Source organism: Corvus kubaryi, unplaced genomic scaffold (genome assembly GCF_017639235.1).
Source record: "Corvus kubaryi isolate FWS band 111438036 unplaced genomic scaffold, C.kubaryi_AGA036_p1.0 37385, whole genome shotgun sequence".
In the NCBI taxonomy this organism is placed as follows: domain Eukaryota; kingdom Metazoa; phylum Chordata; class Aves; order Passeriformes; family Corvidae; genus Corvus; species Corvus kubaryi.
In genome coordinates, this window is record NW_024581127.1 from 17,139,720 (window position 1) to 17,161,578 (window position 21,859).

Consider the following 21,859-nt stretch of genomic DNA (forward strand, 5'->3'; position numbering starts at 1 on the left):
TTTTCCAAGCAGTGGGACTTTGAAATGAATTAAAGCAAGAATAGATGAGGAGCTGTGTACATAATGCTAAGGAGGGTGGGAATGCTCAGGCCAGGGACTCACATGAGTCCATAACAAGGTACATGACTGCACCAGGGGAAACTCCAGCCCAAAAGTATGTGCCCATGAATCTACTCAGCAGTTCAGTCTGTGGAGTGAAGGGCAGGAATCCCACAGGCAGCCATGAACCAACCAGCATTTATTTCCAAATAAGGTTGTTGTTACAGACTCCTTAATCCAGGATCTCACAGATGCTGTATCCTCTTTTCTGGAAGAGCTAGTTTGGCAGGTGCAGCTCCTCATTATAACTGTGAAACTGATAAAAGTGCTTCTTTAAACTTTGATTTTATGTTCCATTTGAAATGCCTATTCTCTCTGCATTTGGAAGTAGCAGCTGTAGCTGGCTCTATAATTTGTTGGATGTGGCAATTCCTATATAGAAGAGGTTATGAAACATAAACAAAGTAAAGTAACTTATAGCAGCAAAGAGAGGCACTTCCAGCTTTCATAAAAAGAAGGATGTGATAAATCTGTGCCTTGGGCAGCCACTTCATGTTATCTGTTGGACAATCAATCAGGACTCCATAGAGAGATATCAAGATCTCATTTTCCTGGGGCCAAGTCAGAAGCATTTATGTGGCCATCAATGACAATTAGTCAGCTGAAAACTCCCTGCTCAACTACTTTCCTGGGGACTTTCAGGAATCTTCCCCAGCTTTGCCTACTGGAATAATTCTTTATAGCAAACATCCAGTCAGTGTTTTCAAAGACTCAAACAATACCTGTATATCATATAAAGATTAGTTTCAGCTACCAGCATTAAATACAAACTTTACCCAAGCTCAGCAGTATTTGGATTGGGTTTTTCACTGGGGCCCCTCAGAACTGAGTTTCTATAATCCTGATTCAATCCAAGAACCATTTACTCATAGCTGTTTTGTTGCTGGCTCCAGACATACTGCTCATCTGGTGGAACTCTGCTCATTGGGAGTAACAATCCACTGTCATTATTTCATTTCCTCAGATATTTAGAAAATAAAATGCAATTGTCTTATTTTAATCTAAATTTTTGCTGTAGCAGTAAAACAGAAACAATAATTAAAGCCATGACTCAAAAACAAGGGCGCAAATATTTACAAATGCTTATGTTTGTTTCTTTCCTTGCACTTTGGAAGCCAGCCATGAGGAAGGACTATTAGGTGCTAGCTGGTCTTCCTTAGGTAGGAGGAAGTAAAGCAGAATAGGGAGTGCTTTTAATGAGACATGGTATTCAGAGCTCTGAACTTGCCTTGTTTTTGCCACACACAGGTCCCACAAAAGGAAGAAATCTTCAGCATCCTAAAGAAAAACCCAAAGAAACACTCATCCAGTTTCCATGTTACAATGGCTGAAGCACAGTGTTATCCAAACTGTGCTAATCATGGTTGAAATTAACAGGCAAACTGTTCTAATCACATCTGTTGAAATGCATTGAGGAACTGCCACAACAGTAGGATCTTGAGGAGTGACATTTTTCAGACTTATGCACATACTTTATGTGCAAGCAAGTTTTGCTAGTCATTCTGCAGGGATTAAGAAGAAAATTGGGAAAAAGGTCAAAAATGCAATAATTTTGAAATGATCCTCACTTCTTGAGTGCAGAAGCATCTATACTGTACTGGCAGACAGAGCAGAAATAAAAAAACCAACCATTTTTGTACTGTTGTTCAAATTTGTAAACTGTCAGTTCCTCCCATTTTGCAGTGGCCAGTAGTTGACCATGTCAGCAGGGAAATCCAGGAACCAGCCAGCCCCAGCAGCTGATATTTGCTAGAGATAATATTCCCCCAACATAGGCTTGTGCTGTGTTTGTGATCCTGTGGCCTCAGCCACTGTCAGCCAGCAGGCATCCACATTGATCCCAGAAAATGTGGTACTGACAAGAATTTGTGAGGGTGTGCTGTGAGTGGGTCACTAAAGTATTCTATGTTAAAAAGCCTGCCAAAAAAATGCAGTGACACCAGCACATCTGGTTGCAGCATATGGGTTGAGAAAGGCCAGCTGAGGCTCTCTATCAAAATGCTGTATCTCTGAAGGGAGCTGTGGCCTTAGGTAGCTTTCAGACTGCGGGGTTGATTTCTACATTGTCTCTATGTACTTCAGAGCATATTTGATTCTCTAGGAGAGACTAGAAATGCTGCCAGTCACTGCCACCACTTGATCCAAACTGCAGGGTATGGGTAAAGGCTGCCATACAACTCCTTGTTCTCGAAAACGTAAGGGGTGGAAATAGTTAGTCCGTCTAGATGATTGTAAACAACTTTATTTCTCATATATAGCCCAAGGAAATGCAAAAATGCCTTTCTTCAGCTTTGCCTTTACCAGGAAGACCAGGCTTTAGGAACTCCAGGCCTTCAAGACAAGGGCAAGTGTGGAGTAAGGAAGACTTACCCTTGGTGGAGGAGAATCAAGCTAGGGCACATTTAAGCAAATGTGCAACCATGGGAACTGATGGGAGGCATACATGGGTGCTGAGGGTGCTGGCTGATGTCACTGCAAGGCCACTTTTGATTGTCTTTGAAATGTCATGGAGCCTGGGAGATGTTCCTGGAGAGCAGAAGAAAGCAGATGTTACTCCCATTGTCAAGGAGGGAAGGAGGATGATCCAAGGAGCTGGTCAGCCCCATTTTGATCCCTGGGAAGGTTACAAAGCAACTAATCCTGTAAACCATTTGCAGTGAGTATTCAGCATGTATTTACAAAGGGGAATTCATGGTTACCCAATGTGACAGACTGCAGTGAGATGACTAAGTGGGGCAGGGGAGAGCAGTTGATGCTGTTTACCTCGTCTTCAGAAAGGCTTTCAACACTGTCTCCCATAATATTCTCATAGACAAGCTGACAAAGTGTCATAAATGATGTAGATAAATGGACAATGACCTGCACTGGAAACTGGATGAACTACTGGGCCCATGGATGAGCAACAAAAAGTTCAGTCATACAAAGTTCACTAGTGGTGTGTCCCACGTGTTGATACCGGGGCCAAATCAGTGTAACATCTTCATTATTGACCTGGAAAGGGTGCACCCTCAGAAGCTTTGCAAATTATAATAACCTAAGAGGAGTGCCTGATACTCCAGATGGCTGTGCTGCCATTTGGATTGGCCTCAAAGGCTGGAAAAATGTAAAGAGGAATTTCAATTGTCATGGAATCAAAGAATGGTTGAGGTTGGAAGGGACCTCTGGAGGTCATCTGCTCCAACCCCCCCCCCCCCACTCACACAGGGTCACCTAGACCATGTCCAGACGGTCCATAATCCCCATTCTGTGATTCTGTAAACATCTGCTATATATTGCTATCAAGGCTGAGATGCTGGGTTCAATGGAGGCTTGGTCTGACTTAATATGCACTTACCTGCATCCCCTGAGAGAATTTTCCCTTATTTCATAATATGAATGATATGTTCTGCTAAAAGATCATTTCATCCATTCATCCTATAATAATCAGAGACTTTCTCCAGTTATAGATGGTCCACTGTATCTAATTATACCCCTACATTATGCATAATTTAGATGCTATGAACATTGTGCTATGTTCATCTTGCTGTCTGTCAGCTTTCTGAACTTGTTCAGTAGCTGCTTTTGGAAGAGCAGGGCTATGGCTGCACTGTGGAAGGGAAATCTGGACTCAACCTGCTACTTCAGTGCTATCAGTACCTGCTGGAAAACCAGCTCTCTGGAAAATTACATGCAGGGACATTTCAACCAAGGGCAAATAGATAACGTACATGCCAGCACTACAGTAGTAGCTGATTGGATTCTGCAAAGAGTCCAAGGACAGAACTGAGACTGGTGTACAGCTCTGGATCTTTGAAATCAGTCTAAATGAGAGTCAGTCTCAAATTTAGAATTCCTTACATGTAGCAGATAACAACTCTGCAATGGACCAAACCACCTATGACATTTCTGAGAAAAATGAATCTGAAAGATTAAACATAAACAGTAAAATCATAATTGCAAGTTAGTCCTGAAAATGGCTGAAAAAGGCAGTGTATGAAGGATGTTATTGAAAAGGTATCATAGGTGTGTAACAATCCTCTTACTCTTTTTGTTGCTGTTCCCCTTGTGAAGCTGTGTATCAGCATTTGATTTCCTTTAAATCTATTGTCCTCTTTATCAGATGGTCCTGATGACAACTGAATTAAAGGACTGACTGGTTCAACAGATCAATAATTGGTAGAATGTGTGTGACCCATTTTAAGTGGGGAGTATGGGTGTCCAGAATTATCTTTCTCCTCTGTACACAAAAATGCACATGCAAACTGTGTCTTCAGAAACCAACAGTAGATATAAAATAAAAGTTTAGGTGCCAAAGTTAAAGCAAAAGTTCCTCTGCATAGCAGTTCTACCCTCCTGTATATAAATTATCTTTTGTATATAATTTGTGTCTTTATTGTATATTTAAGGTGTGCCTTATTCTAAGGGCTGTATTCTGACAGACTGTCTGCAAAAGTATTTTCACAGATCTCAGTAGGAACATTTGTGGGGTGAAAAATTATACAGCTTTAGATTTATTTGGGTACTGAATTGCTGCTAGTTTCAAAGGAAGTACCAAAATAGCTAAAATGTTCTAGACCTAAGGCATTACTCAACATAATATTAAATCTTTGAAATTTGTGCCCTGAACTCATTTGCTGATATCTATTACTCTGCCAGAAAAAAAGGTGGAAAGTGGCACTTGCAAATGATACACTATTTTGGTCTTGTGCATAAAGAAGACATGAATCTTTGTCAAAACCAGAACAATTTCAAAACTGTAGTGTGTCTGACTCATTGAGGGAGGGTATAGGAAAACAATTACTCATGTGAGATTTTGTACTACTGTCTGTCTTGGTTCCCCACCAAAGTCAAGAGACACACAGCACGGTGAAGGACCTTCAAGCGCTTTACAGGAGTGCCTGTAAGTAACACTTTAAGGTTAATATCAAGGAACTTTGGACAGTAATCATGAACTGAGCTAGCTATTCTAAGGTAAAAGGACTTGCTTTAAGTTAACTGTTGTCACCTTACTGATTGGAGAGTCTAAAGTTTGTGAAACAATTTACTCCTAAACTCTCCCAAAAGTATGCATAGAGTTATTCTGTTTAGAAGAAGGGACTATGTAATCTCATATGTTCCCTTCCATCCCTCACACTGGAATTTTCTGTGTTTTGCAGAGTTATTGGCAATAGGCAAACTGCCATTTGGATTTCCCAAACTGTGCCTCCATTCCTTCCCATGCTTACGGGAAGAATATGTCTGTAGGTTTGTTGCATCACAGCTTCCTAACACAGCCCACAGAGTTATGAGAAAATTTGATTTTTTGTTCTATGGCCCTTCCATAGCTGTCCATATTCTATGGCTGCCCACACTTCCTGTGTCCTTCTCCGAGTGCCCAGCTTAGTCAAATACAACCTGTGCTGGCAATTAGGAAACACAGGGAGAGGTTCATCTCCCCTGGCTTTGGATAGCTCTGTCTGAGTAACCCAGACACTTTTCACAGTTGAGCTAGAGAAAAAGTTCTTACAGGACACAATCCATCTTCTGTGAGGGTGGAATTCTAAAACAGGTCTGAAGTAACGGCTCTGGGTAACTGCCCTTTTCTCTTTATTGACATATAGACAGCTCAGGTGTGGATATCACAGAATCACAGGAGACTTGGGCTAGAAGAACCCTTTTTAAAGATCATCTAGTCCAACCTCCAGTACTATAGACATCTCAGATGACATTTAATCAATTTGTGGCATCCTAAAAAACTTGCAATATCTTGCAGTGTTCAGAATTATTCCAAGCTATCTATTTTCAATACAAGAAGAAAAAGAAATCTCAATCAGTTGCTATTTTTGCTTGGTTTTGCTTGTGTATAAATTGTTATATTTGCATTGCTGTGTTTAGTATTTCAAGTTTCTATGCACATATATGATTAGATATTTAGTCATCCCTCCTGTTTAATGTGCTTAGTACCATTTACCTTCCTTCCTCATGCAGTTAAAAGCAAATAATGTGAACATGAGAAATGATTATGGTGCCAATGAAGCCTTGGGGATAGCTGCAGTAAGGTTGCTGGATTTTTGATTAGGCTTTTATTTCTCTGTTGAATGCCCTGCATTGACCAAAGGAAATAAAGTGGGACTCCCTCCTGTATTTTTCTTTTACTATGCCATAGTTCAGCACTGGATTTTTTGACAGTATACAAAAAAGAGAAGTAATATTCTTACATTTCAATGTAACTGATTCAGGCTAGAAAAGAAGGCTCCTGAAACTGCCAAAAAAGGAAATAATTTTTTATATTCTTATTGTATGCCTTCTCTTCTTTAATTCCTGTATAAAATCCCGATAGGATTTATGAGGCAAAGATCACTATGTAGCTGAAGCAAGGCAAAGATCACTGTGAAGCTGGGCATCAATGGGATGTGTTTCCCATTTAACCTAATGTTTCTCTTAATAAGACCTTGTTTTTATGTGTAAATATCCTGAACACTACTGTGGGCAAAGAGCCTGCCAAACTTCCATACTCCTCCTGAGATCAGCCCAAACAACAGTGCTGTACAGAGAAAGTTGTATCCGACTTGGTGTGAAGGTGCAAAAACTAGGTGGTACTATTCAGTCCTAACTCAGTGGCACTTGTAGTCCCCAGGCTTTGCCTGACTTAGGTCTGTATCAAAATAGAAAGTAGAATTAGAGATCTGACTCCTTTTGTCATGCTTTGCCAAGTCAGCTGTGTCTCTGTTAAAAAAAAACCCTAATTATTTAGTAAATCCCATTCTTTTACTCACTATATATTTTTTCAGATATACCTGCTTCTTCCATTATATTAAAAATTGGCAAGGTGTTTGCATCAGTGACTAATCCATATACTAGAAATGTAGACCTGCTGCTCACCTCTAAGCAAGGAATAGCCTGGGTAGAGAAGGTTTCAGAAACACTCTGCAAATATTTAGAGTTTCAATCTATTGCAGTTGGACTAGATGATTATTGTTGGCCCCTTCCAACTCAGTTATCCTATTCTATTCCATTTTATCTGTAGCAAGCCATCATCAGCTGCAGGGTGAGCAAGGGACCAAACTGGACAGGACAGGACCAAACTGGTAGTTTGAGGTAGCCACAACTACTTGGATGATGAATATGGAGGAGTCTCCATAGAAGGCAGGGAAAAATCATACATAGCGTGAACACATACTATAAAAAAATTACATAGCTCTATCACAGGGCTCATGGCTGAGCTGGATTTTCTAGGGACTCTTGATGCTATGTACTTATCTTCTGCTTACTCAAATCTGTAGCCATATCTGAAATACCACAAGCAGGATCTTAAGAATGCTTTTAAATTTTTCTCATTTATTTTAAAATGAAACTAGAAAAATACCTTTTAAATATGTTGCATTAAATTCAGTACATCACAAGCCTTAAGAACTGTGGCCCAACCTCCTTGCCAGAGAAGCTCCTTTGGAGAATTTGTTTTTATAATCACTCCTGCCAGCACACCATATGGTAGAAGGATATCATGCTTCCAGACCTGAGTAAAAATTTCCTAGAGAGGAAAACTAAAGCATAGAGAACTTCCCCTTGGACCCAACTAAGAAATTAGTTACAGAGGCAGAATTAGAGCACAAGAGTTTCCAGCTCTCCTCTGTGGGAGTGGGAGTTTCTCATCACTAGAAACTATGGTGGAAAGAAATTGGCAGTTAAGAGCAAGAAAGTCCTTTCCAAGAATAATTCTTTCCTTATGCTACATAAATAATGGTAGCAGCCCCCACCTTAGTTCATGTTACAGGACAGAAGAAAAAGTACTTTGCTTCAGACTGCAATTGAAATGAAGGTTTTGCTCGTCAGCCTCTTGTTAAAATACCTAACTGCACCTAACACTTTCAGGAAAGCTTTTGTGATTTATGTTTTTAAGAGGAATCATTCTAGAAAGCTCTCAAGGTTTACTATTTCTTTAAGCTCTGAATTAGCCTCTTTAGTGGTGCCAAAAATTTATTTCTATCTCTAAGCCAGAGTATTATTCCTTTCCCAAGCATTTACGGCTGTTTAAGTGCCTGGTGATATAAGAACGTTTGGCTTCCAAACGTTTTTTTTAAGATTTAGAGCTTTTTTCCTTTGAGTGATTCTCCTGTACTCGATGCTGAACATCTATGTCTGTTGCTGATGCATTATGAGGGGAAAACTGAGATGTCAGACAAGCAACATAAAAGCACACTGTGAGCCTGACTCTTACCCTGGAAAAGTCTGAGCTTAGAGATAGGCTCTGGAAGGGGTGGAAATGCTCCCTTTACAACCTTCAGTGACCATGGAGAGACACCTGAGCATTCATGCCACAGGCTCCAAAATTCACTGTGTCCCTACAATGCCTTTCCTGCCTTAAAGCTCTGGATTCATGCAGGCTAGGGACAAACCTACCATATATGTTCTGAGTACTGCAGGATGTCATGTAACAGCATTGAATCTGCCCAGAAAAGGAGACTTCTTGATTATTTTCAAGTTCTGTCCATATTTTGCAAGTCTCCAGCCTCCCAGTTCAGAAGTACTTTTGTTAAATCTAAGGATGCAGTCATGCCAAAATCCCAGTCACATATTGCAACCATTTACTGAATGCTTATAAGCATTAACACAAATTCACCATACCCACACATGAAAACACTCAAAACCATGCAAAAACTATACCCGAAAACAGCTGTGAAATTGGTGCTGCTAAAGAAACTCAAAATGCGTTCTCACATGGATGTGAGTGTGAAGCTAGATAAATGCTAGTCTTTTTGCATTTTATTTTGTTAATGCTTCTTAAATCAAGAACAAAATGCCCGATGTATTCTCTGTGCAGAGCAATTTTTCTTAGATATACAAAGAAGTTGTGGTGGCACATACCGTTTAACGATCTGATCACAGAAGTACAGGATTTGATGACAAGGTTTGCTGGCTGTTAGGTCTGGTTCTGCTTGATTTCAGGATAATAAACATCTCCTTTTTGACTTTGGTTCCTAAAAACCTCTTTTAGTAGAAAGAGGACAAAGCAGACCATCCACATAAGCAGAAGGGCAGCTCTGCTCATGGCAGAGCTGGAGCCAGGTGGCTCATGTGCTGACTCTCCTCCCCATTTCACTTGCTGCACCTTCCCAAACATGGCGACTTCTACTTACTTCTGGGGTGTTGATCAACTAATTTTGCACCTGTGAAGGAGCTGTTAATTGCTCTTACATGCCATTTACAGCTGAATTCACTTAGGCCCTGGAGGGAAGCAATTACCTCAGCCTTCCCAGGCCCTGTGATAGTGCCAGGAATTAAGCCCACCCTGAGAGCCTACCGCCCACTATTTGCCTGTGCTGAAGTGGTTAAACACAGAAAACACTCAGCATTTTTCAAGATAGTCCTCAGCACTGTAAAGGAGCAGGCCCAAGTAAGGCCAAGGAAAAGCAGCACATCAGTCCAAGAAAGTCCCAGCTGGGGATGGATGCTTGCTCCCATCATGCTCAGCTCCTGTTGCACGCAAAGGAGATAATGACACAACTAATAACTAATTATAATGAGAAGAAGGGGGAAATGGTGCAGTGAATGTTAGCAGGATTCATAAAGTCTGATGCTAATAAAATACAGTATGTGTACAAAATTATAGTTTAGTTCCTGGCTACCTGCTGTGTTCAAGCTAAGCAAAAGACAAAGTAATATCTTCAGGATGTATTTTATAAAGACAACTATTCCCTATTTAAGATAAACTTATCACTGTTTATTTTATTTAATTAGTATCACATTTGTTCTAGTATGTTAAAAGGCTAATATGCATATAAATTGACCTTGCATCTTTGGACAAATTGCACTATAAATATTATATTGTAAAAGAAGAAGGGAAGAAATGAGCACTGAACTATCTCCCATCAAACTGAAATGAATCACAGAAATACTCTGTAATTTACATAATGGGCATGCTGGTAGGCAGGAGAGATGGTGACAAGCACAAGCTATTAGGGTTAAAAGGGTTAAACACAAACTTGTAGAATGGTAAGGTTGGAAGGGACCACAGTGAGTCATCTGGTCCAACCTCCCTGCCCAAGCAGGATCATCCCAGAGCACATGGCACAGAAGTGCATCCAGATGGTTCCAGAGTATCTCCAGTGAGGAAGATTCCACAGCTTCTCTGGCAGCCTGTTCCAGTGCCCAGTCACCCTCACAGTTATGAGAGACTGGAATGATTGATGTTTTGAGACATTTTGGGGTGCATGTGTGTGGGGGAAGGGGCAGGTCGAGCCTTGCTCTGGTGAGGCAGTGCCCTGCCCTACACCCCCTGCCCCTAGAGCCTGTATCCCAGCCTGGCAGTGGCTGCCAATCACTGGCACACTGGAGGCAGTGTTCCACACCCCACCCCTGGAGCCCTTTACCCAGCTCCTAGGTGGCCAAATAACTGGAAGTCCCACCTACAGCAAGGGCCCAGGAATACTAAGGAGTGTTGAAAGCAGAACATGAGGCAAGCACATCTTGACTCTACCTCCTCTTGGAATTTCTATCAGCTGAACACACTGGAACCCAGGAGTGGTAGTTATGTGTGTCCTTTTCTATGTATTTCCTGTCTTTCTCTCTTTCTAATTCTTCCTTCTTAGAAATTTTGAGTAACTTAACACGGAACAGGCTTAGAGTTTGCTAAGTTAATGCTTTGAGAAGGGTTTTATGTTGATTGAATGCTGCACTAAATCTTTTGCCAAAGTTCTCTGATTTTCTAAAGTTGACAGTAAAGTATTTTAGTTGTTTTGACCTCTTGAGAATATCTTGTCTGTATTTGTCCTGTGTGTCTTGCTCAGAGTACATGAACAACTGTAAGCCCTTTTAAGATCCACGTTGAGCAAGGTTTTTGGGCACCTTACAACAGTAAAGAAGTTTTTCCTCGAGCTCAGGTGGAACTTTCTGTGCATCAGTTTCTGCCCATTGACTCTTCTCCTGTTGCTGACACCACTGAGAAGAGCCTGGTTTCCTCCTCTTGGCACCTTCTCTTTAGATATTTGTATACATTTATGAGATTCCCCTCTCAGTCATCTCTTTCAAAGCTGAACGGCTCAACTCCCTCAGCCTTTCCTCCTAAGAGAGATGTTCCAGTTCCCTCATCATCTTCATAGCCCTTCACTGAGCCTGTTTCAGGAGCTCCATGTCTCTCTTGCACTGAGGAGCCCAGAACTGGATGCAGAACTCCAGATGTGCCTCGTCAGGGCTGAGCAGAGGTACAGGATCACCTCCCTCAACCTGCTGGCAGTGCTCTTCCTAATGCACCCCAAGATTCTGCTGGCCTTCTTGGGCACGAGGGCACTGCTGGCTCATGGACAGCTTGTCATAAATGGACAAATTTGTAGGTGTGCTATCCCAGGAGAGACCCAAAGAAGGAATGGTGCCTCTGAGGCACACTTTCTTTGCTCTGTACTAACCTACTGCCAGCTGAAGAAGCTGTGCTTCACTCCCTATCCCTGGGGAGTGTGCACATGCTGCTTTAGCAGATCCTTCCTCCCTGGAAGCTGCTCTGGCTGCTCCCCACAGATCGAGCCATGCTCCTCTTCATGGGGGTACCAATATGAAGTTTCCATGCTCCTCTCTTTCCCTTCTTGGTGCCTACAAGGCAATGCTAGTGTCTGCGGGGAGCAGTGGGTGCTACAGGAGGCTGGTGTCTCTCTTATACATACACACACACCCACACCCACACACCCACATGTACATGTGAACCACTATCTCTACACAGCTAATGGGAAATCAAAGTGTGCAAAACATAAAAGGACAAAAGATAGAAATCCTTTTAGTCACATCTTCAATATTTATATCTGTGACATTGAGGACAAATATTTTGGTCTCGTGTGGCAGTTCAGCCCCATATGAGTCAGACCTGCATATCTCGCAGTGTGAAAAAGTATTGGACAGCCAGTTAAAAACACATCATTGTCAGTAGTGTGACCCTGTAAATAACAGTGTTTTTCTTTTCCTTTCCTTTTAGTTTGAGCCATTTCAGTGTCAGCAACAATCAGAAGAAAATGCCAACTTGCATCTCAATAGCTCGGAATGCATGGGAAATTTTTATATCTGAAAGGAAGCCTGGCTGGAAGTATCAGATACAGCTTTTTGCAGTTTGCTCTGCAGTTGGCTTCCTCTCCAGCTTTCTTTTTTTCCTTAGCATGCACTTCTCCTTGGCACATCATTCTTTGGGGCCCTTACTGATTTCTGGATTCATCTGGATTTTGCTTTCTATCATGCTCTTCTGTTTCAAGCACCTGCGCTGTTTTAGTGTTCTGTTCCTCCTTTCTTGTGGACTGAAAAATGGCAGGGATGCTCTTATAACTGCTGGCACTGGTGTTGTGGTGGCCAGCAACATACAAAATATTTTTCACAATCTAAAGGTTCTGGCAGACAGTATAACCTGTCATTTAAAGCATGAGCAATTTGCCTTGATAAAATATTATGTTGAGGCAATAAAATGGATTTATGAGGCAGCCAAGCTTCCTGCTGAACTATCTAAAGATATAGTGGTCCTAAAGCATGAATTCACACCATCTTACTCAATTTCAGATGGTGCATTAAAACAAGAGCTAAACGAGACAGAGCAAGAAATCCAGAGAATGGCTAACCAGCTATCTTTTATGTTGACTATACTGCCCTATATAGGTCAGAAAGTATTGCCTATAGTTGGGGTTTTTCTAGTTTCCTTTGGAACTGGCCTCTTTATCAAAAAATTTGTGGGTTCTCATAGCACCAAATTTAAGAATACTTATATCACAAAACAGTTCATTGCATTTGACGAGCACCAAAAGCAACAGCAAAGACCCTGTCTTCTGCCACTTAACAGAAAAGAGAGAAAAGATTATGTGACAATCCCATCTTTCTTCTTCACAAGAAAGGACAGGAAAAAAATGCTGTGTTCTTTTCTCCCTGTAATTATTCATCTTTGCATCTGGCTTCTGTTTGCTGCAGTAGACTCTTTGTTTTATTTGTTAATTATTTCTGTGAACAAATATCTCCAAGAAGTACCGGATCTAGACATTCAACTCAGTCTCTTTCAGAATGTAAGTACTTATCAGTACCATATATTTCTTAGTTTAGCATTGAAAATTTTCCCTTCATCTTCAGCATATTCTTTCCTGGAATATCATTCATTTCAAAAAGGGCCATTGCCTCTACAGATACATATGTTGGATGGAACCAGACTAAAGGCTAAATCATACTTGACCAGTTCTTTCCAGAGCATTGTAATATTTCTAGAGAATGGTAAATTTTAGAAGAAGGGCTTTCATTCTTCCAGATATATATATATGAAGGAAACTGGAAGCGTAAATTTGACAACTAACAGAACAGATATTTGTGAAGCACTACTTTTATAGTCAAAAGTCACTGTGACACTAATGTAAGAGATGCCTACCTTTCTTTAACTGAGTAGTGTGAGGAGCTCATCCGTTGTATGCATGGGTGTGTACACACGAAATAGTAACTTGTCACCAAAAGCTCCTGGTTCCTCTAGCAGGAGCAGCAGCAGCAGCATAGAGAACGATTAACTAGGTTGGAAGATAAGTCTGGAGGCCATCAAGACCAACCTCATGCTCAAAACAAGGTTGGATGAACAACTGGCTAGAGCATGCTGCTAGTAACACCAAGGTTGTGGGTTTGAGGCTGTGGGCAATTCACTTAACAGTTGGACTTGATGGTCCTTGTGGGTCCCTTCCAACTCAGAATATTCTGTGATTCTGTGGCAAACTTCAGAGACAGATCAGATTGCTCAGGATCTTGTCCGAATACACTTAAAGGTGGAGATTTCACCTTTACTGCGAAGTAAAGCTGCCCAATTTGATAGCTCAAGAATTATTCATACCAACTAAATCAAGCAAGGACAGCAGGAGGCCAGCATGGGTGAGCAAGGAGCTCCTGAAAAAAGCATAGACTAGGTGAAAGAAGGGACAGCAGTCCCAGGAGGAATGCAGATACACTGATTGTATAAGGATGGGGACAGGAAAGCCAAAGCCCGCCTGGAGCTGAATCAGGTAAGGCGGGTGATAGGCAGCACAAAGGGCTTCTACAGGTCCATAAGCAGCAAACAAAAGACATGGGGAAATGTAGGTCCACTGTGAAAAGCAGGAGGGGTCCTGGTGGCAACAAAGGACACAGAAAGCCCAGGGTACTGAATGGCATCTTCAGCTGTGCCTTTCCTAGGAAGACCATCCCTTAGGAATCGCAGGCCTTTGAGACAAGGGCAAGTGTGGAGTAAGGAAGACTTACCCTTGGTGGAGGAGAATTAAGCTAAGGCACATTTAAGCAAATGTGCAACCATGGGAACTGATGGGAGGCATGCATGGGTGCTGAAGGTGCTGGCTGATGTCACTGCAAGGCCACTTTTGATTGTCTTTGAAATGTCATGGAGCCTGGGAGATGTTCCTGGAGAGCAGAAGAAAGCAGATGTTACTCCCATCTTCAGGGAGGGGAAGGAGGACAATCCAGGGACCTACAGTCTGGTCATCCTCACCTTTATCCCTGGGAAGATGACAGAGGATATAATAATGGAAGTCATTTTTGTACATGTGAAGGCCAGGAAATCTATTAGGAGTATTAAGCATGGATTTATAAAGGCTAAATCATACTTGACCAATCTAAGAGTTTTCTGTGATACAAACACTAGGTTGCTGGATGAAGGGAGAACAGTGGATGCTGACTGTGCTTTTATTAAGGTTTCCAATGCTGGAACGCTGGAATACAGCATCTTCATCGACAATCTGATAAAGTGTGGGCTACATAAATGGAGAATGATGTGAACAGAAAATTGACTGAACTCTTGGACTCAAAAAGTTCTGTCTTGTGGTACAAACCAACTTCTGATGTCCCCCAGGAGTAGACACTGGAACCGATATTATTTAACCTCTTCATTAATGACCTGCAAAGACAAACAGATTGTAGCCACACAAGCCTGCAGACAATATAGAACTTGGAAGAGGTCTGAAATACCAATGGATTGTGCTATCAGTCAGAAGGTCTTGAAACGGCTAGAAAACTGGCCCGAGAGGAACCTCACAATGTTCAGCAAAGGAACGTGCCGTGTCTTGCAGTCCTTGAAGAGAAACAACTCCATGCACGTTACATGTTGGGAGCTGACTGGGAGGTGGATTTTTTTTGCACAAAAAGGCCTTGAGAGCTGGACACCAAGTTGACCACAAGCCTGCAATGTGCCCTTACGGCAAAGAAAGTGCTAATCTGGGCTGCATTGAGCAGAGCATTGCCAGTAAGCTGTAGGATGTGATCCTTCCTCTCTGCTTAGCACTGCTGAGACCCAGTAGAAGGGCATATACTAGAGTGAGGAGCCAAGGAAAGGGTCAGGAAGATGATTAAGGGACTTGAAGCACTGTCATGTGAGAAGAGGTTGGGGCTGTTCAGGCTGAAGGAGAGATGATTCAGGGGGATTTTACAAGTGCGTGTAAATAAGTGATGGGGAGTGGGTGTAACAAAAGGAGCCAGACACAGGAGAAATTTCTTCAATGAAAGGGTTGTCAAGAATTGGAAGGGACTGCCCAGGGAAGTAATGGAGTAACCATCCCTAGAAGTATTCAAGAAACAACTCAATGGTTTAGTTGTTATAGTGTTATTTGGTCAACGACTGGACTCCATGATCTTGGAGTTAGGTCTTTTCCAACCTTAATGGTTCTATGATTCTGTGACTTCTCAGTGGTGCACAGTGCAGGGAGAAGAGACAATTAGGACAAACTGAAGGAAATACATTTTTGTTTAATCTTCAGGTGATCAAACAATAGAACAAGTTTCTGAGACAGGTTGTGGGGTCTCCATCCCTGGAGATACTAAGAACCCAACTGATCATGACCCTAATCAACCTGTTGTAGTAGCCTCACATTTGCTGCATACTGTTGTGTTTGGTTTTGCCTGTTTTTCTATCCTTTGTACCTTGAGGGCAGCCTCTTACCGTGACCTGCCTTGGGCATGACCCAAGTCAGGGCAAAGGAGCTTAGTCCCACTACCTATGGACAGAAGTCCTGAGCCTGACCATGCCTGGCTGATTCATGGTTCCTGCACTACGAATTTTCTCTATGTGCATTGTTCACTCACATGGAAAGCTGGTTGACTCCTTCAAAACAGAAAACTATGCCATCAGCAGATTGTTTCTAGTTCCCCAAGGAAAGCTAATTACATTAAAATGTAAAATTTAATCTCAACAGATTTGTTATATCAAGCCTCAAGGCTGCTGATCTCAGGGAGTCTGGAAGCCGGGTGAGCAGGACAGACTCAGAGACTTGAGATGTTTATTAATTAACATGAACAATAAAGTTCTTCGTGCACTAGTACCCCTGTTTCATATTGAGTTCCTAATTAAGATTTTCCTTGCCTATACATCAGTTCAGTTTAGGGATAAAATATCCTGAGATAGTTTGGAACAGGATAATGTCAAGGAAAGGCTGACAGGCTGAAAATGTGTAGCATGCTTTGGAAACTTGATTTCTCCAACGAACACCTAACAGACGTGCCTGGCCTCTGTAAGGCGATTAGAAAATCCACAAGGAAGAGTTTGTTATTCCTCTGACATGATCAGAAAAGAGACTGGGTTATTCAGTGTCTCTACTGTGTTCCTACACATAGAACAGAAAGTTGCCTGCCAGTATGGTCCCAGAAGCATGTCTAATTTACCGCTCTCATTAAACGTTTCGGTCCACAAGCAGTGAAAGACATCAGCTAAGCAAAGGCACCTACAAGAGCAGGACAGGAAGCCTCGTCTGTGCGACAACCTTTGGTCAGAGCATTGCCTGGGCCGGTGACTGGATGCAGAGAGGGGATGGGGCTTAGTGCCATGTGGGCATGGCTGGATTGCTGTTCTATACCACCCACAACATCACTGCAGGTGTGGTTTCAGGGTGAAGAAAGGGTGAGCACCCCTGGATGTGCAACTTTTTTGCTTCCCTCTCTCCTTCAGGAAGGTTGTCAGGATCAGTCCTGCCCCTGCCTACCCTGTCCTTTGCTGCCCACCGCCTTCCTGTTCGTCTGAGACTTGACTCAGGCATATGGTGCTGAAAAACAGTGCTGGTGTGGGAGGCAGCTGCAGCGAACAGAGTGGCGGAGGCAAGCCTGAGCCCAGACAAGTGAGCTGAGCCAAAAGGAGCCGAGGGAAGCTGGGTGGAGCAGTCAATAGTGGCAGGGCCGGTACTGGAAGCAACTGCACAGAGCTGAATCCAGCGTCCAAAGCGGTGGCGTGGTGTGACACAGACAGTCTTGCTTTCAGGAGTTTGTCTGTTACTGTTTTCTGCTAGCTCGGGCGTGGGGACAGGGAGAGTGCTGTGGTGAGTGCCTGTCACCTTGTCTGGGGAATGCCATGTGGTGGCAGGCATGGGAAGAGCCACCATCTGGAGGCCACACGGACGTCACCTATGGGGAGCATCCACCATCTTGTCTTTGTCCCAGGGCACCATGGAACTAAACTGAGGTGGTGAATACCTTTCATGGGTAAACCACCTTCTCTTTTTATATACTTTTGTTATTAATATTGCTGCTGTTACTGTGCATCCCTTATTCCATTGCTTGTTGCTTTCAGTAACTTATCTCAACCCATAGTCTCTGCCTTTGTTCCTCTCTTACCAGAAGGGGAGAGGCTTATTTGGAGTTTGACTTCTGGCTGGTGTTAAACCACTATGGTGTGGAAGCACTGCTGATCATGTGCTGAGACAAAACCAAAGGGACAAACACCCTGATCTTCAGTTTTACTCTCAACGAAGGACCCTCCAACAGGGCATCTGAGCAGAGTCATAGGGGTGGAAAAATATTAAATCATTATAACCAGATTAGCCAAATATTTCCCCAACAGAGCCACTGAGAAGGTAAGTTCTTAATGGTCCAAAATGCTGGACATTGTCCCAAGAGGAGTCATGAAAATACAGTCCAAAACATTTATAAATAGCCAATAAATTTATTGTTTTGAGCATACCATATATAGACACTGGATGGTCTAGATGATTTAGGGTCCTTTGTAAATCTGAATGTCCAGTGGGAGAAATATTAAGAAAGGAGGGAGTCAGTATTATAACCAATGCCTTTTTTTCACCTTTTCTTGTGCAGAAGAATGAGAAAAGCTATATCATTTCTATGAAAGAGCATATTGCAAAGACTGATTCTTTCAAGATCCCTTTGTTTAAGCATAACTGCATCCCTCATCCAGAGCTCTCTCTCTCCACGACATGGATCCAGCTTGGAGTTATCATCTTCTTCTTAATCATTTTTGGGTTATTCTCTGGCCTCCTGACCCAACTTAAAATACTCGTGTCAGCTTCCTTTTATCCTGACACTGAGATAAAACGGATACATTATTTGCATGCAAAATTACTCAAAAAAAGAGGAAAGCTACAAGAGAAAACTGGGAAGAACATGTTTGCAAGAACGGTAAGCCATTAGCTCTGGGGAAAAAAACCCAAATCTTCTCACTGGGTGGTAGCCAGATCCAGGAAATACTTAAACACTTGTTAACTTCAATTATGTGCTAATAGGCTTTCCCCTATGCTCAGGAGCCAGAGACAAATTACCTAATGGTAAGATTAGAACATCTAATTGTTTTGTTCTGTACTTCAACACACATGCCTCAGACATGATATTGGTATGCTCAAATGACTATGTGCTGGCAAGAAAATACTTCCCCGATTCAGAGTCCTCCACAGAAGAAACTTTGTTTTCATGAACATATGAAAAGCACTTAGAGTATTCCTGCAATCTAGACAGCAAGTGCTAGGCAGTAAGAGCAGCCTTAAATGTTGAGAAAGATGTTCCAATATTGCTTAGCAAAATGGAAGGTGATACATTTCTGTTTTAAAACACAGTGTGACCGTAAATACCATTAGGAAACAGAACTTTTTGCTTGCTAAAACATTTATCCTGTACGTATATATATACATATACATACACACACACAAATGGAAATAACTAACACACATGTATATATCTAAGGCAAATCCAGACAGATAGCAGCAGACACATACAGTTTGTTTAAGTTTGGGTTTTTTACAGCCTTCAATGACTGTACAGGCTATTAGTGTCTGGGTGAGCTTAACTCAGTAATACTACCATATAGATCATATTTCTGTCTTTTCAGGTCAACTTTTGGTTTCCAATACTCAAGGCAAGAGAGGCAGTGAGGAAGAAAGAAAGGAGTGTAGCAGAATGACAGCATGATGTGAAAAAGACCAAGTGAATCTTTGGATATGACTGATATGCTTTAGTTCCACCTGTGTTTCACGCCATCTTTCCTATGGAATGTCAATTCTAAAATGTAAAAATTTCAAACTCAAAGGGTGAGCAGCAGTATTTTGGAAAAGATGCCATTGTGGATAGTGTGCAGTTCACCACAGATTGCCCTGGACTGAATTAATACTTGGTTTTCAACTTGGGGTCTACATTATCTGAGAAACTTGAGAAAATCATGGATGATCTGTTCTTCTGTTTAAAAGCAATAAAACAGTTTGGAACTTTTAGGACTACAGAACAAACCTCTTTGGGTTCAGCTAACAGAGGATGTAATGGCAGCAGCAGGTTTGTCTTCTTCATGTTTGCCAGACACTGAAGATAGAAGACACAGCAGAGGCTGTCCCTTGCCTTCTGGGATGTGGTTTAGATGTTTCTAGACATTTTTATCTATTTCTTAAGCCTCAAGCCCTTCAGCCTGGATCTTTGTCATCCCTAGCTCCTAGTCTGTTACCTAGTCTCCCACCCAGAATTCCTTACTTGGTCTCAGTCTCCCACTTCCATGTATCTACAGAATGTACCACTAGCACAGATTGTACCATGCCTTTGATAATCATGAGAGAGGTCATGTAACAGGTAGAAGTGAGAATGCTCACGAGAGCTAGAAGAGAGAGGAATCAGGCGCTGTGGGTGCCAACAGGGTGTCTTTAAAGGGTGGGGCATATACATAGAGGTGAACAATGTTTCAAATCTTGCAGACTGAGGAACCTTGCAGAAGAGACAAAAATGGGCTTAAATATGTTGCATAAGCACAACAGCCCTCAATGAAATAAAATTGAGCCAATACTGAAGTGCTTCACCCATTCAACCAACATTGGTGATGTGACCTTCATATGATACAAGAACAAATGCAAAATGCCTAAAGACATAGGAATGACTGATGTAGCTTTAGAGATTTAATGTAGAGCTAAAAAATGTGCCCAACAGGCAGTATATTTCTGATTTTCAGCCACAGCCAACTTCCTTTTTTAGGCTGGATAATAGGAAATTCTTCTCTCTTCCTCTATAATCAATGCATGGTTTCAGGACAGCCATTGATCAATGTCTCTGTTAGCTGAATGAATTAAGACTTAAAACTCTATGATAGCAAGTGCCAGAAGTTATTTTCTGCCTAAACCACTGAAAAACACAAAGACTTTTTTTCTTTGGGCCTTCCAAAGTCTCACTTCTCCATGGATGCAGGTGGTTCAGGTTCCTGGTGTGACAACAATTTGTCTCTGGAAAATGGTGCTGGATTAAAGCCGTGCATGATTGAGGGTTGTGCTGAATGTCTCTGAGAGGCCTGACTGTGTCCTTTTTGCTGAAGTGGGACACCCCTGAATAGTAGCAGAACATCAGCTTGTATTTTAGGTGCTACTGTCAAGCACCAGTAGCAAGAAGCATTCTGGTGAGAGAGAAGCAATTAGAAGGTTGCTCTAAATTTGGACTCACAGAACAGAATAGCTATCCAGGTACTATTGATAAGAAGATACACTCTTGTTACCATTGCACATGAAAGGGGAAGAGCTACATGTCATTAAGAGCTGAACATTTTTTGGCAGCATCCTGACTAATTGCTGGCAGGAGTTGTATGTGCTCCTTTCAATCCCAAAGGACAAGCTGGTGACAAGCCCAAATATGGGGGCAAGTCTGGTTGACAAAACACCACCACCTGCTTCACTTGTCATCAGGAGGAAAACTGTGGAGTTTCTTGCCATTCCTGTTTGATGGTATTGCCGCTCAGAATACCTTTTCTCTCTGTTGTTCTGCAAGGAGCAAGTGAAAGCTTTGGAGCTCATGGGAATGGTTCATCAAAAGGACTCAGATGTGGGTCAGTCGTTGGGAGAGATGCCTAAATCTGTTAGGACTTTGAGTTCTGGAGTAGAGTCTCAGGCCAATGCCATACCTGCACTTTAGGAAATTCAGCCAATGTTGAATGTGGACGCTCCCACTGCTATCTGTCAGGACAATTAAGTATTGCTTAGTTTGCCCTTCAAACTGGTAAAAGACAATCCTTCTTGGGTAAATAATTTTAATTCCGTACAACATGTTCAGTTCTGGTAAATATTTTACCTAGATGCTTGACCACACTACTAGTGACAGAAGACATGGAAAAGCCTGAGGTATTTCTTTATCTTGGTCTTTACAGGTAAGACTGATGTTTAGCCATACCAGACCACTCAGACCTGAAGGAAAGGCTGGAGCAAGGAAGACTTACCCCTAATGGTTAGAGAGCACTCAAACACACAGGAGTACTCAAACACCTCAAGACATGATGGGAGGAATCCATGTGTATAGAGGGTACTGGTTGATGTCACTGAGAGGCATCTCAGTTTTTTTATAGAAGGTCATGGTGATCAGGAGGGATTACTGAGGACTGGAAGAAAGCACGTGTCACTCCCATTTTCAAGCAGTGAAAGAAGGAAAATCTGAGAAACTACAGATTTGTCAGACTCATCTCAGTCTGTGGGAAGGTGATTGAACAATTTCCCCTGGTAGCTGCTTCCAAACATAAAGGCCAGAAAGTTGACTGGTATATCACTGAAACACAAGAAAAACTTTCTTACTGTGAGTGTGGTCAAACACTGGAATGGGATGC

At 42.1% G+C, this 21,859-nt stretch overlaps 1 protein-coding gene across 1 annotated transcript; it reads left to right on the forward strand.

Annotated features, from left to right (window-relative positions):
* Positions 1–4,869: 4,869 nt before the first annotated feature.
* Positions 4,870–20,319, forward strand: LOC121668444 (dendrocyte expressed seven transmembrane protein). Its single transcript, XM_042036285.1, has 4 exons — positions 4,870–4,978; positions 12,017–13,079; positions 18,109–18,429; positions 19,133–20,319. Exons 2-4 carry the CDS (start codon positions 12,054–12,056, stop codon positions 19,202–19,204), a joined length of 1,419 nt encoding a protein of 472 aa, XP_041892219.1. The 5' UTR covers positions 4,870–4,978; positions 12,017–12,053; the 3' UTR covers positions 19,205–20,319.
* The last annotated feature ends 1,540 nt before the right edge of the window (positions 20,320–21,859 follow it).

Bases quoted from the DNA above. Each gene is read 5' to 3' on its own strand.
- LOC121668444 (XM_042036285.1), top strand. From the start codon at position 12,054: ATGCCAACTTGCATCTCAATAGCTCGGAATGCATGGGAAATTTTTATA. The intron at 13,080-18,108 runs GTAAGTACTTAT...TTTCTTGTGCAG, and splicing joins AACTCAGTCTCTTTCAGAAT to AAGAATGAGAAAAGCTATAT. The intron at 18,430-19,132 runs GTAAGCCATTAG...CTGTCTTTTCAG, and splicing joins AGAACATGTTTGCAAGAACG to GTCAACTTTTGGTTTCCAAT.